Raw genomic sequence first — 17,940 nt, 5'->3', positions numbered from 1 at the left:
CTCTGTACGTGCAGTAAAGTAGCTTATCCTCTCTGTACGTGCAGTAAAGTAGCTCCTCCTCTCTGTACGTGCAGTAAAGTAGCTTCTCCTCTCTGTACGTGCAGTAAAGTAGATTCTCCTCTCTGTACATGCAGTAAAGTAGCTTCTCCTCTCTGTACATGCAGTAAAGTAGCTTCTCCTCTCTGTACGTGCAGTAAAGTAGCTTCTCCTCTCTGTACGTGCAGTAAAGTAGATTCTCCTCTCTGTACGTGCAGTAAAGTAGCTTCTCCTCTCTCTGTATGTGCAGTAAAGTAGCTTCTCCTCTCTGTACGTGCAGTAAAGTAGATTCTCCTCTCTGTACGTGCAGTAAAGTAGCTTCTCCTCTCTGTACGTGCAGTAAAGTAGCTTATCCTCTCTGTACGTGCAGTAAAGTAGCTTCTCCTCTCTGTACGTGCAGTAAAGTAGCGATCCACCCTCTTGACAAAACCTGAATTTCCCACTATGTACTGTATTTTGCTTAGAGAATTATGTCATGGAATTTTACATTGTTATTTCATAACGTGGTGAATGCTTGAGTCACAACATGTATATAGGAGTACATAAGACCATTTTTGTGCTGTTGGAATCATCAACAGTAAATAATATGGACGAAGCCTACCGTTGTTTTTACCACGGAAGCGCAAGCGCATGGTCAAGAGAAGGCTTTTTGGGGTGAGTCATGCATTCATTAATTCATTCAGTCAGGAATGGATAATGGATAGCAGTGATGATGACATCAGAGACATCAGGGCGACAGAGACAGAGCTTTATTGCAGAGAGAGGCCTTTTGGATTCACGCCCTGCAAACAGAACACCCTAAAGGCCTCAATGAGGAGCTACTACTTAGCTGTTTTCTTTAAAACTCCTTTTTAAATTTATATTTTCTATTCTATAATTGTTCTACTCTTTCCACTGATATATTCCCAATGTATGATCCTATCTACTGGGAACAATAGGACCCTTTTGATCTGTTTTACTACAAGTATGGTTGACCCACCTCTCTTACAGTAATTCTGCTTCCAGCCCTGGTTGGCACTAGAGCCTATTCTATGTTGTGGTATATTGCGGTTCTTTACACAGAGCCTTATTTTGAAGTACTTCCGCCTTGGACGCTATAATTGTTTAGAACACGGCTCTCTTGAATACTCGATTCTGATTGGTCAATCAACAAGATTCACCGGTCATTATTTCTCGACAACCGACCGCTGCGCGCTGCTGGTTATACTGATTAATCCAGCTGTGTCAACACTCACACGTACACTACTAATTAGGCCAACCAGTTGCAGCTGTGGTGTCTTGTGTGCCAATTACGAATGAAACCGCTTTGTCGTTGAAAACGCTATTAAAAAATCTATTTGAATAATTATTTTTGTCAGATTATTGAATGATTTAGTTGTAGGCCGTGTTCTAAGCGGGATAATGTATAGTGAGCCTGTGATTACTGGAAATAATGACCTTCAGGTGAATCATTAAGCCCTCCGCTGCACGTCGGGCTCAATCATTCACCTGTCGGTCATTATTTCGCCAGTAATCACCGGCTCACTATACATTATCCCTTACATAATTGTTTATACAACTTTTTCTTGATTTGCGATTATTGTAATTGTATTATTGTAATTGTTTTTCTAATTGCTTCTTTACAATCAGATCCTTGCTTCTACTGGTGGGGCATATTCTGTTGTAAAATGTTTTATTTAATAATTGATTGTACTTCCGACATGATTGTATTTAGCCATCTTTTCTTGCCTGACACAGCACAACTGATGCGATTTCATGAAGTGGAAAGGGAAGATACTGTGCCAGTGTGTTTGACCTTTGATGGAGATATGCCTGAAAGACTGTATGTGGATTATATGTGTTACAAGACAAGGTAAGGCCGTTTGAGAGGGCTCCACTCAGATGTTATTGTTGTCAGGCGTATGGTCATGTTGCTGCTGTGTGTAGAGGGGTCGGAAGATGTGGGAGGTGTTGGAAGGAAGATTGTGATATAGATCACTGTATGCTAGGGGAAGATGAGGCGAAATGCCTAGCTGTGATGAAATCATCATGCAGGGTCAAAACAGTGCCCAAAGAGAATAAAGGAAGTCAAAGTGAACAATATTAGAATAGTGAATGGGATCTCTTATGCTGAAGCGGTTAAAAGAGTGGAGAGAAAGGATAAAATGGAGGAAGTGGCAAGGGAACCAGAGCAGAAACGGAAGGGAATTGAACAAAACATATGTGTGGACAAAAGAGGATTTCTGACGTTCATGGCCATGGTGATCAATTGTGCACAACAGGTCAAAGGAAAAAAGGAATAGAAAGATTACGATGATGATGGACGCGGCGAGAAGGTTTCTGAATATTGTTGACATTTCCGGAGAGGAGATTGAGAAAGCGCTGAGGGGCGAATTTCCACAGACTCAGACAAGTGCGTTTGGGTCATAGAATGGTCATAGGCCTACAGTATGAATGGGAGCACTATGGGTAGATACTGTATGAACACTGTAAATAGATTCCACTATGGTGAATTTCCCCATTGGATAAATAAAGGATAACTTAACTTAACCTACAGTACAGTAACTATGAAGAAGACGTCAAAGTCCAGTAGGTGGCGTTAATGAATGAAAATGAATGAAAAAATTTATTGGTCACCACCACCACCACCAAGCATACACTTAGGTCATAACCAAAGGTTTGGGGCAGAAGCAAACGCTTATGTAAAGCCCCCCCTTTTCTTACAATTAAAATAAGAAGATCATCATGATCAGACATTTTGGACATTGTCCTTACTTGCCATCAAATAAACAACAAAGGATTGCAAGGAAAAATATCCTAATACAAGAAACAAACAACAACAAAAACAAAAAAAGCAAAAATAAACAAATAATACAACAGTCAAAAACCAGTGGGTAGCAAATAACAAAACAAACACAATCCATACATGCATATTCATACATTTTATAATCATTGTTTTATTATTATTATTATTATATAATTTATATAATGCAACATTTAACGATGCCAACCGTCATTAAACTCGAAAGAAGAAGATACGGCTGCTGGAGGAAGAAGAAGAAGAAAGATATATATATATATATATATATATATATATATATATATATATATATATATATATATATATATCAGGGGCGTATCTACGGGTGGGCCTGGGTAGGCACAGGCCCACCCACTTCTTGCCCTGGCCCACCCAATTTTTTTTTTTTTTTTTTAATTGGTTGTTTTCTAGAGGCAAACTTGCTGCTGCCTTGCTAGCTAATGGTTTTGTAGCTTAAAAATGCAGGGCACATCATCTCCAGAGTCTAATGCATGACAACTTCATGACATCTAGGAATTTTGCGCGCAAAATTTCGTCATGCAATTGCCCCACCAATTTTATCCAGGCCCACCCAATTTTATCCAGGCCCACCCATAATTGAATTTCTGTCTACGCCCCTGATATATATATATATATATATATATATATATATATATATATATTTTTTTTTTTACAAAATGCCTATGTGCGAAGCGCTATGAAATGCTTTTCAATCCGCCTGGTAATGGTGCTCCGTGAGGGAAGCTCATAAACTGGCTCAATCACATTGATCACGTGTTGTAAACCGTTGCCCTCAATGATATGTATTGGGCAGCATATCCGACTCGATGAGGTTGCAGACCTCAGTGATCTTTTCTGCACGCCGCCGGCCATCACATCTGATCTCCTCGCCGCTAACTCCGAAGTGATGGTGGGCTGAGAGCTCGTTAACCAGGCTGGGATGGACGCTGTTCAAGTGGTGAATCATTGGCGTCTTAGCCGTGTTGTACCGTGTTGTAAACAGCATCACAGTTCTTGCAATGAACAATGTCGTCTTTTAACTCAAAATGGTACCACACAAAACTTTGCTTCGCATTTCCTCATCTGGCTGAGTGCTGACAATGTGCTGTTGCTGTTCTCACGCAGCCAGCCCAGTGAGACCACGCCCATAGCCCCACCCAGAGGTGTTCTATTCAGTTTTCTCTGTCTCATAGTCTCATTGTGCCCTCACCTGGTTGTGACCATGTAGTGAAATCCAATATTATAGTTTCAGCACATTTAGGCCTATTTGATTTGATTAAAAAAAGTATATAAAAAATCTATAAAAATTTCACATGATTGAATCAATTCCTTAACGATCAATTATCGATTTTCGATTATTGATGAACATACATTACATTACATTACGTCATTTGGCAGACGCTTTTATCCAAAGCGACTTACAATAACACATTTTTGTCAGCAATAGAGCAATCAACTATGGAGTACAGTCTATGACAACTACAACTTCTGAAGGAACAGTGGTACAAGTTTAGGTTAGTGGTACAAGTTTCAGTTAGTATTTTTTATTTTTTTATTTTTTTAAGAAAGAGAGAGAGAGAACGAAGTTAGATCAAGAAGGGCCCAGATGGAGCCTGAAAAGGTGAGTCTTTAGTCTTTTCCGAAAGATCGGCAGTGATTCAGCCGTCCTGACCGAAGGTGGAAGCTTGTTCCACCATTGAGGTGCCAGGGACGAGAAGAGTCGAGATCGGGATGAGCGACTTTTGAGCCCCCGTAGCGAAGGAGGGGCGAGGCGACCAGCACTGGTGTAGGAGCGAAGGGAGCGCTGAGAGGTTTGGAACCTGACCATAGATTGCAGGTACAGGGGAGCTGTTTGGTGTGCAGCCCTGTAGGCCAGTACCAGTGACTTGAATTTGATGCGGGCCGAGATGGGAAGCCAGTGGAGCTCCTGGAAGAGGGGAGTGACATGAGAGAATTTGGGTTGGTTGAAAACCAGACGGGCTGCAGCGTTCTGAATGAGCTGAAGCGGTCGGATGTCGGTGGCAGGTAGGCCGGCCAGGAGGACGTTGCAGTAGTCCAGGCGGGAGATGACAAGAGACTGGACCAGGAGTTGAGTCGCTTCTCTTGTGAGAAATGGACGGATTTTGCGGATGTTGTAGAGAGCGAACCTATCGAACATCCCTATTCTGAATTCATGTATCCTTTGTGAGGTTTGACAAAATTCTAACTGGTTTAACCGCTACATAAATAAATGGCCATGTGGTCATTTTATATAAACTATAAATTGAATTTACAGAAAATATGCTATATCATGATGTATATCGTTATCGCGAATCGCGATATGAAATTACCTACATCGGCATATGGTCCTATCGCCCAGCCCTGTTGTGGTGTGTTCAAGTGCAGCTCTTTGGCCCTGACACAGGAGCTGCAACAGTCCACCTTCGTTGCCGGTGGTCCTTTGAAGTTGGATTGGTGTGTTCCAGCCATAAGGGTGCAGTGAGCGTGTGAGGGGATAACTGCTCTGCTCTCTCCTCAGCTCCCAGGTGGGTGGACAGCCAGAAGTCCACAGAGACCAGGCAGAGCACTTTGGCAGAGTACTGCCACGCCCTGATCAGCCTGCCCCCTCACATCTCCCGCTCCAGGCTGGTCTGCAGCTTCTTCACCGTGAGGCACGAGGACGAGAGCCCCCCCGCCCCCAACACGTTAGTACTGCACCACACGCACACGCACACGCACACGCACACACACACACACACACACACACACACACAGCTAAACTGGTAACACAATCTTTAGTCTTATCCGGCCTAGACTACTGCCCAACAGTATGGTCTAGCGCCTCTAAACAAGACCGGGCCAAACTCCAGCTGGCCCAGAACAGGGCGGCACGCCTCACTCTCCGCTGCTCTATGAGGAGCAGTGTAGAGGGGATGCATGCCGCACTGTCATGGATCAAAGTGGAACAAAGAATAGCATGCAGCTTGGTAACCTTTCTGTTTAACATCTGGAACTCTGGGAAACCACAGGGCTTACATTCACAACTGTACCCCACTAAGAGTAGACATGGCTATACTACAAGACAGGCAGTATATGCTCAATTCACTCTACCTCTACCAAAAACCAATGCTCTAAGTAAATACGTACGTTGGTGACGTGGTTTTCCTGCGCAGAAGCATTTGATGACGAGTTGCGAGTGACGTTCAAATCAGATTTGGTGGATCTGTGCGTCCGCACTGAATTCACATCAGTCGAAAGCAGATTGGAAACTACCTCCATATGTGTTTTGGGACAAGTGACACAAATCAGACTTGGAGCGTCCAGACTCATAAAACCAATCTGGATAAAGTCATTAATAGGTCACTAAAGTTCACAAATCAGATTTGGCCTCCTAGTCTGAACATGGCCTAAGTGTAGACACTTTGCAAAGAAATGCAGATCAGGAAAAAGTCTCCATGAGCTCACACAGGCATACAAAGAGACTTATTCAAGATGATGAGGATTTCGCTTTCCTGGGCGAAGTGAATTCAGAGGAAACCAACAATGAATGGATCGAATTGTTAGAGCTGAATGGAGAGGAGGCTATGTTTAAACTGGACACTGGGGCTGAAGTTGCAGCAATTTCGAGGCAGCACATACTCCATTGAAAAGCATGGGAAACTGCAGCCATCACGTAAAGTGCTGTATGGCCCCGGAAAGTACAAGTTGGATACAAAAGGCTGCTTTAAAGGGAAGCTGACCCTTAAAAAGAGGGCAACAGAACAACTAATTTATGTTGTTGAAAGACTAGCCAAGCCCCGCCCCCTACTAGACCTGCCTGCAATAGAGGCGGCTATGGCGGCTGCCATATCTTGCCATACTGAATTGATGCCCTTGTATGAAATTAACCCCCGAGGCGCCGCTCATATAAAATTAACCCCAGAGGTGCCAGCTCATACGCCATTAACCATCGAGGTACCAGCTCATACAACATTAACCCCCGAGGCGCCGCACATATGAAATTAACCCCAGAGGTGCCAACTCATATGACATTAACCACTGAGGTACCAGCTCATACAACATTAACCCCCGAGGCGCCGCTCATATGAAATTAACCCCAGAGGTGGCAGCTCTTATGACATTAACCCCCGAGGTACCAGCTCATATGACATTAACCCCTGAGGTACCAGCTCATACAACATTAACCCCCGAGGTGCCGCTCATATAAAATTAACCCCAGAGGTGCCAGCTCATACGGCATTATCCCCCGAGGTGCCAGCTCATACAGCATTAACCCTCGAGGAACCAGCTCATACAACATTAACCCCCGAGGCGCCGCTCATATGAAATTAACCCCAGAGGTGGCAGCTCTTATGACATTAACCCCCGAGGTACCAGCTCATATGACATTAACCACTGAGGCACCAGCTCATACAACATTAACCCCAAGGCACCAGCTCATATGACATTAACCACTGAGCTACCAGCTCGTACATCAACCCCCGAGGAGCCAGCTCATACGACATCAACCCCCGAGGCGCCAACACACAGACACACAACGGGCCATCAAGAGTCCCACCAAACTAGGCTTGAAGGATGTGTAGCGGCCTGATAATCTAGTTATATTATATTTATACGTATATTATATTACGCGTAATTGTGCCATGTACATGAGACTTCATGTCTATGTTATCATTATTATCATATATACTGGTTTTATATAGTGATAAGCAACCAAGTGAAGGATCAAATTGAAGTTACTGCCTTTTTGCTTGGCATCACCCCTTATTATTTTGCAGACAATGCAAAGCCAGGGTAAGGTAACTTCCAAATAAAGGTCAAAGGTCAACTTTGAGCTAAAAAAAATATGTAGATAAATAACTACATTAAATAAACAAATTATTAACACATTTCCAGTTTTCTTCCTACAATACATTTGGCTGGACAACAACAAAACTTTAAAGTCATTTTTCTCAGTTCTACACTCTGGCGAGTTACCCCCTTTTAGCTTTGCAGGGCAGTATATATAACTGGAGGTAAATACATTGCACATTCATAAAACAAAAAATATATAGATTCCTCCGTGGTATCGTGATACTACCCGGTATCGTGATACTTTGGGTGGTGTAGTATCGCAGGGTAAAATCTTGGTATCGTGACAACACTACTAGAAGGAGCGCTCTGTTTCTAGTCAAAATAAAACACATCCACCAAAATAGAATAAATCTTTCAAACATTGTTTAGCATGGGGCAGCTTGAAGTGCAGCAGACTTGGTGCTCTCTGACTAAATCAAAAGCAATCTTGGAAATATTTCCTCTGCTTCTAACCTTGTGCACATTTGTTGTGTGCATTTTGTAATTTTGAGTTGATGTGTGTGAATCATAACATATCGTTTCCTCTTCAGACTGAAAAGGCAGACGTTTGTGGTGTCTGACTCCAGAGACAATGCATCAGGTAAAATGTATTTTAAACTGTTTTCTACATTCAAATTGCTCGTATAACTCCATTGCCTCTAATTATTCCAACATGTCCACTTATGAAAATTTGTTTTTATACATTCATTGCTCGTTATGCATCCGCCGGCGATAGCCAGGCCGGAGGCATTATGGATTCGTCCGCCCGTTGTTCGTTAACGTAATATCTGAGGAACGCCTTGACGGAATTTCTTCCAATTTGGCTCAAACGTCGACTTGGACGCAAGGATGAACTGATTAGATTTTGGTAGTCAAAGGTCAAAGTTCAAGATCACTGTGACGTCACGAACGCCATTCCCAAGTTCGTTAACGTGATATCTCAAGAGCGGCTTGATGGAATTTCTTCCAATTTCCGTCAAACATCGACTTGGACGCAAAGATGAACTGAATAGATTTTGGTGATCAAAGGTCAAGGTCACTGTGACCTCACCACCGCTGGTTACATGCTCGTTAACGCATTTCATAGACATATGAACAACCGATATAATAGCTGGAATGACGAAGGCACACATTTTGAGAACTTGTAACGTTAGTCCAACTTGCTAACTTCTCCAAGTCCTAATTTGTTTGGGTCCGTGGCCCCCTATAGTCACAAGCATTTGGAAAGTTAGCTAACTAGCTACGTTAGCTTCTGATGTCTTGTTGGGTTTGTTTTTGTAACCTTGTTTAAAATAAAACCCCAGCAACATGTATTAAACAGCTCAAAATAGCATAATATGGGAGCTTTGATCATTTTCGACATTTTGTTCAGTTGTGGCTTGAATGAGACGATATTGATTAGTGTGAAGCTCCCCTGGCGGGGCGTAACGTTACGCCAATCGATCTTATCAATAGATAGACACTGTCTGTCTATCTGACTTGCTGGCACCGCTGACTTGATATCCGCGGTGCGGTCTTTCTAGTTCTAGTGCTTATGTTTTTAAGTGTACATCTGATCCATCTAAAATACTTTAAATAGCAAATAACTTCAACCATAATCCATAGTGAATTTTATGTTCATGTCAGCAATTCATTTTAGGAAGCGCTCTTCTGTGTATCCTCCTGGCATTCACACATATTTTCCCTGTCCTTCTCAGAGATTTCCAGCCCCATGATAATGGACAGCTACAGAGTGGTCGCTGACTTCGGCAAGACGTCCAAACATGAGATCGAACTGCACACCGGGGACCTGGTGGAGATTGTGATGAAAAATCCTGATGGTAAGAAGACGAAAACACCTCAACAACTGCACAAACTTCATTGGGACTAGCTGAAAACGTTGAAGAGCCGACATTTATTTTTTATTTTATTTAACCTTTATGTCATTAAGAACAAATTCTTATTTACAATGGCGACCTGGCAGAAGGCACAGCCTTTTGAGGGATAGGGGGGTAGGGGGTAAAATAAATACAAAGTTAGGACAAGTTAAAACACAGTTAAAACATAGCAAGAAAAAACAACAACCGGAGCAGACAGGCAGGGGATAAGAACTAGTTCAGGAAGCTGTTGCAGGTGTCAGTGAAAATGTCCATGATAGAGTCCTTGAAAGCTGACGTGGAGATGAAATTGATCAGTTTTAGTGTTTTTGGTCAGCCATTCCAGTCTGTGGGCACAGCAGAATGGAATGATGAATGACCGATTACAGAATGAGTTTTGGGGATTTTCAACAGGATGAGGTTAGCAGAACGGGTGTTATAGGCAGCAGGTGCAATTTGCAGCAAACTACACAGGTAGGGGGGTGACAGACCAAGGAGAGTTTTGTAGATTAGCATGAACCAGTGTATTTCATGACGGGTGTGTAGGATGGCCAGTTTACAGAGGAATATAAAGTGCAGTGGTGAGTTCTGAAAGGGGCATTTGTAGCGAAACGGATGGCAGAGTGATAGATAACATCTAGCTTTTGCAGAATAGTTTTGCAGGCAGATCTGAAAAAGGTGTCACCACAGTCTAGCATGGGAAGAACTGTCATTTTAACCAGGGTGAGTCTAGCAGAGACAGAAAGCCAATTTTTGATTTGACCTTGGCTTGCAACTTGTTAATATGATGAGAAGATGACAGAGTGTTGTCCAGCCATATGCCCAGATATTTATATTCAGACACCTGCTCTATGATCGCCCCATTGAGGGTACTAATCTGAAGTGGTGAAATGTGCATGGAGCCCTTTTTACTGAACCACATGGCCTTGGTCTTAGAGGTGTTCAACAAAAGGCATAGGGAGGAGAAGACCTGTTGGATGCTGTTTAAACTAGACTGTAGTAGCATGACTACAGCATCTGGGGTGGGGCCAGAGGCGTACAGAATAGTGTCGTCAGCATAAAGATGAATGAGTGAGTCACCGACAAAGACAGCTAGATCCAGGGGCGGAGCGACCCTATCAGCCCAGGGGGGGGGCGAAGCTCTTAGGGGGGCCCCCCATCATTTTTTTTTTTTTTTTTTTTTTCAATTAAGGCCGGCGGCGAAGATTTTTTTTTCTTTTTTGCATGTTTGAATCTGTTTTAGCCATATTTAGTGGAATATCTAATTTTAAACACACCAATGTTATTGTCTATTGATTGAATTGCTCTCACACTCAGGCCTGGCCTGGCCTGGCCTGGCATGCAAAAAAAAAAAAAAAAAAAGATTGATGGGGCCCACTGACGAGTGGGCCCGGGGCGGGCGCACCCTCCCCTCCCACCCACCCACCTTTCTCACATTGTTTTGAGAAAGGTGCGCGAGGAATTAACGTTGGTTGGGGACTGAAGTAAGTTCAGAAAATATGTGTGTTTTATAAGTTACTCCAGCGTTTTTAACATAGCAATAGCATTAGCCGCTTTCGCTAGTCGGCTGTTTTTCATTATTTTGATTTGATTTGATTTGATTTGATTTTTATTTGTCTCAAACAAGCACAAGCATAAAAACAGGCAGTATGTAAAAAGAAAAACAGGTACACAGTGATAAAGTGCAAGTTCGAGAAGGGGCTGAAGGAAGCAAAGCTTATCATGTACAGCCCCCCCTTACATTGTCATAGACGATCCATAAGAACATACATAATCCATAAATCTGTAACATCTTTAAAAATGAAACATTAAACTTTAATATTAAAAAAACCGTATAAACATACAAAACTAAATAAATCCTTTCTAAAAAAAATTATGAAGTATAAATTAGCTGACCAGTTCTTTATAGCTGACCAAGAGTGATTGTTTGCATTTGCGTTTAAATAGTTTTAAGTTAGTGCACATTTTTGTGTCCTCATCTAGTTTGTTCCACAGTTTGACACCACAGACAGAGATGCACATACTTTTCACAGTTGAATGGATGGTAGGTTGTTTAAAATGATGCTTACCTCTTAAATTGTATTTTCCCTCTCTAACCGTGAACATCGTTTGGATGTTACTTGGTAATAAGTTATTTGAGGCTTTAAACAGAAAATGTACAGTTTTGAAATTGACTACCGTAGGTCCCTGAATTTTAAAATACCCGATTTAAAAAACAAAGGACTTGTATGATCAAGGTACCTACTACCCAGCATGATGAACCATCCTAATGACTCTTTTTTGTAAAGTGCAAATCTTTTGTAAAGTGCTTTTGTATGCATTTCCCCATACCTCAACACAATAGGACAAATATGGATCAATAAGTGCACAGTACAGAATTTGAAGTGATTTCTGATCTAAAATGTGTTTGGTTTTACCCAGTATTCCAACGCTTCTGGATACTTTGGAGCACAAATATTTGATGTGAGGTTTCCAGCAGAGCTTATGATCGATTAAAACACCCAGAAACAATCAACATTTTCAATTTCCAAGCGTACTTCTTGCTTGATTTGACGATTTCCAAATATCATGAACTTAGTTTTGTTCATGTTTTGTTTCAGTTTTGTCAGTTTTGTTTTATCGGCTTAATATTACTAACTTAACAACCGATAACGATAGCTGGAATAACACAATAATATACACATATTTTCAGAACTTACCAGGTTGTCCAACTGCCAGGAAATGTGTTTTATAACGTTAACTCCCGTCCCGGGTCAGATGGGGCCTAGTACGCAAGCACCAGCCATGAGCTAATCGCTAACGGGTTAGCCATTAGCGTCACATAAAGAGAGGTTTTATTTTTGGTATTAAAGCAACAAACGTTTTTATATGGATATCTCAGAGAAATGCTTTGACTGTGGGGATGTTCGTTCTTCACAAGCTCCTTTCTTAGCTGTTGTAAGGATATAGTTAACAGAGACAAGACTAGGCAGCTAGGCTAACGTTACCACTGAGCTATATTAAATGGAACGTTACAGGCTGCGCTACCCACACTATACCAGTAAACAACGTAGCGTAAAGCGTCAAGGTTAGATTTGTAAAACCAACATTTGCTCCAAAAGGAATTAAATCATAAAGTTAATCAAAATGCCACGGAAACATTAGGCTAGCTTAATCAACACAGCAGTGCATCGGATAATCCCCCCAGTGAGGCTGAGGGTGAGTGAGGCCTGCCTCCACTTCCGGCCCGGGCTGAGAGCGCTGAGAGCAGTTAGCAGCAGCCCGGAGGTCTGAAATCTCCGACAATCAAAATCAGATTTTCGTACAGGCGTCATTTTGATAAACTGATCTCATAGTGGGAATCTTCCTGGTTACTTTTGGTGAGACAAAAAATATTACAACTTAAAGTGCCATATTTACAGAGCTAGACTGTATATAAATACACAACGCACTGTGCGCATTCTAGAAACAGCAGCTCTACATAAGAAAGTTCAGAGGGGCGGGGAGCTCTCAGAGGTTCTAACTCAACGGAGCTACTGCGCAGACTCTGGTTCACTGATTTTCACAGGATTTTGGCTTCAATACACATACAGGGAGGAGATAGGGACACTCTCTCCATTCATATATCTCAGTGCATCAGACCCTGCAGGTTTTTTGGGGTCCAGCTCGAGCAGCTCTTTCAACACCTCATCCTCCAAAATGATTTGTAGTGAAAAGCTATGTAAAGGGGTTGGAGGTCTGGGGAGGGGACTGAGAAGAGGGTAGAGAGAAGGGCTGAAGGGTTCTGGGCTTTGAGGGTCAAAGGATTCCCGGCTCTAGAATTGCGGAACAGTGAAGCAATCAACTGTTATCCATTAAAAAACGTTTATTGCGTAAGTGCCACAAACATGCTGCTTATCATTGTCTCTCGCTCTCTGTCTCTTTCTCTCTCGATCTCTGTCTCCCAAAGATGAAGTTTTGAGGTGGTCTGTGGTTTATTTCCATATAGGCTACTGTAGCTTATTTAGTCAATTAGTCAATTAGTCCAGACAAAAGCTGTGATCCGCCCCTTAAAATAGCAACGCATAAAGTTGGAAGCGCACCCGCTCGTAAAGGGAATGAGAGATGACACACTGAGTTCATGTTACGCCTAAAACACGGACAGACTCAATAATTAGGCTACATAAGCCAGCCCATTTGAGCTTTGTGCAGCACCCAAGAGGCATTTTGCGAGCCACGGAGAATAGCTAGCAGACGACAGCTGTGTGGGAAACAGCTGTGCAGGAAACAGCTGTGCAGAATGGAATTCTTTACAGAAAATAATCAACTGCACCAAAGATCCCAACGGATCATCTTATCAAAACAGCGCATGAGGGGAGAGACAGAGCACATAGACACATAGAGACACATAGAGACACATAGAGACACATAGAGACAGAGCACATGACAAGTACCACAGAGGCTGGATTTGATTTTTTCAACAGAATTCATACTTTTGTTTGAAAGACCCATGAGACATGTTTTATAGCCTACAGTTAAAAATAGCATGATTTGGGACCTTTAAGTTTTATTTCTTTATCCAGTACTTCTATATCATGCTTGATCATTCTACAGACACAAGATCACATCTGTTGTCAGGAAGCGGAGGGTCTGACCCTTGTTGCAGTCACTGCGAGCCATGGATCAGAGCCTCAGCTAATTGCCAAAGATATGAATGTAAAATGTGAACATCGTGCGACCGGTCAGGTTCTGAGCGGGTCTCTCTGTTCCTCTCTGCAGGCTGGTGGTTCTGTCAGCAGGAGTCTAAACTAGGGTGGGTCCCTGCTTCCTACCTTGAGCCTCTGGATGGACCGGAGGAGGCCGAGGAGCCTGACCCCAACTACGAAGGCAAGTCTCCCCACCGACCGCAGCGACGCACAATCGCTCAAAGTTGAGCATGCGAGTGCGGACGAGATCACACAGCGGCCGAGCTGCATCTGTGAGCATGCGCAGCGTGTGCGACCCCAGGCGAGCACGCTGCGTCTGCGAGCCCGCGAAGCAAACCAACCTACCTGTCTGTCTGTCTGTCTGTCTGTCTGTCTGTCTGTCTGTCTGTAGGAGATGTGTACATCACCATCAGAGCCTACACAGGGGAGCAGGCAGATGAGATGTCTCTGGAGCTGGGAGAAACCATCGAGGTCATTCACAAGCTGCTGGACGGCTGGTGGGTCGTCAGGTATGGCACACACACACACACACACACACACACACACACACACACACACACACACACACACAGAGATGTAATGTAGGAGTACTTGAAGTAGTAGTAGTAGGAGTAGGAGTAACATGTATACTGCATGTTAACTCAGCATTACATGATTCAGTCAGTTTAGCATACAGATTTCTTACTCTACTCACTTAGTCTCTAGAGCAGCTGAACACCTACAGTGAGCTGTAAATCCTGACATTGTTGCTCTCAGGAGAGGAGAGGAGATCCCACTGGAGCTGTAGGCAGAACACGCCCTGCGCCCGCCTACGCAGCAGTCAAGCGCCGGGTTTGGCCTGGAGCGAGTCAATATGCCCCAGTCACAGGCTCACACTAAGCTTGCGTCAGCAGACCCTCTCTCAAAGGAGAAGGCTCACACACTCTGCAGCCACGCCACATATAATAAATAAATGATGGTCACATACGTTCCATAATGTAACATGCGAACGCTAACATGGCTTCATTGGATCAATATCGCTCGACTGTTGCTCATCTGAAGCCACCTTTCTGTTGTTCAATAATGCAAACAAACCTTGTGAGTTCTAAACCTGCCACCAATATTGCAACACTAACGTTAACGTGAGTTATAAATAAATTGCAGTAGAAAGTGCATTGTAATCCCCACACCCCTGTAATCAAACCTGAGTGGAATTAACGCCTGAGGGCATCTGAAGGGCAAACTCCCAGATATCACTTCCCAGATATCACTTTTGTTTGAGTCTTGCAATCAAGTCAGATTATCTGAGGAGAAAGATCATATATTTCAGACCATATTAGCCTATTTATAGTAATGTTATTCCATTTCAGACATCTGTATCTGCATAGGCAAACTTGAGGAGATAATGCCTGCTATTCAGAACTCTAACGTGAAATGGAGAAAGGGAAAAACACATGGTCAGAGCGCAGGACAGTAACCTAACGTAAGTGAGCTGTAAACTCTGATGTTGTTGCTCTCAGGAGAGGAGAGGAGACGGGACATTTCCCCTCCATGTTCCTGCAGAAGGCCGGAGAGAGAGGCACAACTGAGCCGGTGAGGAGCGGCCCACAGAGACAGAAGCCCCCGCCCCGCCGGTAACGTTACCAGGCAGCACAACACAGCACACAGCATGACAATATACCAACGTTACCAGGCAGCACAACACAGCACACAGCATGACAATATACCAACGTTACCAGGCAGCACAACACAGCACACAGCATGACAATATCCCAATGTTACCAGGCAGCACAACACAGCACACATCATGACAATATACCAACATTACCAGGCAGCACAACACAGCACACAGCATGACAATATACCAACGTTACCAGGCAGCACAACACAGCACACAGCATGACAATATACCAACGTTACCAGGCAGCACAACACAGCACACAGCATGACAATATACCAACGTTACCAGGCAGCACAACACAGCACACAGCATGACAATATACCAACGTTACCAGGCAGCACAACACAGCACACAGCATGACAATATACCAACGTTACCATCATCTCACATGTTTTGGCACACAGTGATTTTTTGCCCTGCTGCAGAGTCCTTGAGCAAGACTGTTCACTGGTCTATATGTGAGGTGTGTGTGTGTGTGTGTGTGTGTGTGTGTGTGTGTGTGTGTGTGTGTGTGTGTGTGTGTGTGTGTGTGTGTGTGTGTGTGTGTGTGTGTGTGTGTGTGTGTGTGTGTGTGTGTGTGTGTGTGTGTGTGTAACTTCTATGTAAATCAAATAGAGGCAGACACTAACCCACAAAACAATAGGAAGCTATAAAAGCCTGGAGAGGAACAAAAGGTTTTGTACTAGATGAATTTCATGTTTTGTTTTGCCATTTTGCCAATGTCTTACTTTTTTTTTAATTATATGTAGCAAAGATCTGTTCTGGTTGTTTACAACTGTATGATGTTTTGTTTGTATAGAGTAAATAAAATCTGAAATCTGAAAATCAGAAATCAGAAATGATTTATAGTTTATAGTGTGTGTGTGTGTGTGTGTGTGTGTGTGTGTGTGTGTGTGTGTGTGTGTGTGTGTGTGTGTGTGTGTGTGTGTGTGTGTGTGTGTGTGTGTGTGTGTGTGTGTGTGTGTGTGTGTGTGTGTGTGTCCCCTCCGGTCCCAGGTCCACCATCCGTAATGCTCAGAGCATCCACAGCCGTTCGCGGCAGCGCCTCACGCAGGACGCATACCGCAGGAACAGCCGTCGCTTCCTGCAGCAGAAGGGCGGACGGCCCGGAGGAGAGGCGCGGAGGAGAGGCCCCACCCACCCCAACTCACCGCTGCTGGAGAGGAGGAGCTATGGTATGCAACACCATCGCCAGAATCCAATTTTGGCAATGTACGTTTCTGCAATGATGCCAGGCGACATTCGCTCGAGTCGAAAGTCGAAAGCCAATCAGTGCTGAGATTTTCCCAACGTCACTGACATCCTGACAGTCTGTACACACAGCACAACGATATTCGCTTGTATTTGCATCGCTGGTCACTGTTGTTGCCTGTCTTGCTGTCTTTCCATCTTGAATTGGTCAATTTTAAATTGGCCCCTCCTCTCATCGCTGTAGTCCGCCACCAGGTATCCCAGCATGCTTTGGAAGGCAATGAGCGACTTATCCAATACATAATGAATGGGCAGCAGTGACTCCAAGCGAGTAAAAGCAACAACAAAAATGCTGCGGTGTGCACAGACCATAACCTTGACAGAAGTGATGGTAATTCACAAAAAGGAGCCTCGGGTAAACAGGTAATAGGCTGCTGCTTGTGGGTTCACCAGCCTCATGGACTATCTGGACCACAATACAAAGGAGAGGACTTCGAGAAAAGTGAACAAGGAAGTAGGACTGAAGTCGAGTTCTGTTTTATTCCACGGTTGTAGGCTACTACAAACCAAGTTAGCATGTAGCCTGATAACGTTTAACTGGAATAAAGTAAGGAGGACACAAATATTTTCAGAACTTACCAGGTTGTCCAACTTCCTTGCTGACTTTTCTCCAATCCTTCTCCTTTTACAACTCATACAACTCCCAGGGCCTACCCAAGTTAGCACACAAGCAGTAGCCAAAATTAGCTAACAGTTAGTTTGCTATTTATGTTTTTAGAATCACACAGACACGGGAGGATTTATTTCGGGTAAAGCATGAGGCAAATTTTTATATGCTTACAACATACACCAATTCAGGGAATATGAAGTAGCAGAAGTACACAGCCATTGTTGAGGCCATCCTCAGTCCTTACCTCATCG

At 43.4% G+C, this 17,940-nt stretch overlaps 1 protein-coding gene across 1 annotated transcript in view; it reads left to right on the top strand.

The window, feature by feature from the left end:
• The window catches only part of ncf1 (neutrophil cytosolic factor 1), a gene marked incomplete at its 5' end in the record, with an annotated part of 32,145 nt that overhangs the window by 11,630 nt on the left and 2,575 nt on the right, over nt 1-17,940 (top strand). Inside the window, 7 exons of the mRNA XM_083635693.1 lie at nt 5,355-5,520; nt 8,200-8,249; nt 9,346-9,468; nt 14,242-14,349; nt 14,560-14,677; nt 15,668-15,781; nt 16,825-17,003. Of these exons, the coding sequence (XP_083491819.1) occupies nt 5,355-5,520; nt 8,200-8,249; nt 9,346-9,468; nt 14,242-14,349; nt 14,560-14,677; nt 15,668-15,781; nt 16,825-17,003 (858 nt within the window). The remainder of the gene's footprint in view (nt 1-5,354; nt 5,521-8,199; nt 8,250-9,345; nt 9,469-14,241; nt 14,350-14,559; nt 14,678-15,667; nt 15,782-16,824; nt 17,004-17,940) is intronic.

Source organism: Poromitra crassiceps (assembly GCF_964638095.1).
Source record: "Poromitra crassiceps genome assembly, chromosome: 1".
NCBI classification, from domain to species: Eukaryota; Metazoa; Chordata; class Actinopteri; order Beryciformes; family Melamphaidae; genus Poromitra; species Poromitra crassiceps.
Note: the sequence above shows the minus strand (reverse complement) of the source record. Positions and strands in the feature narration are given on the sequence as shown.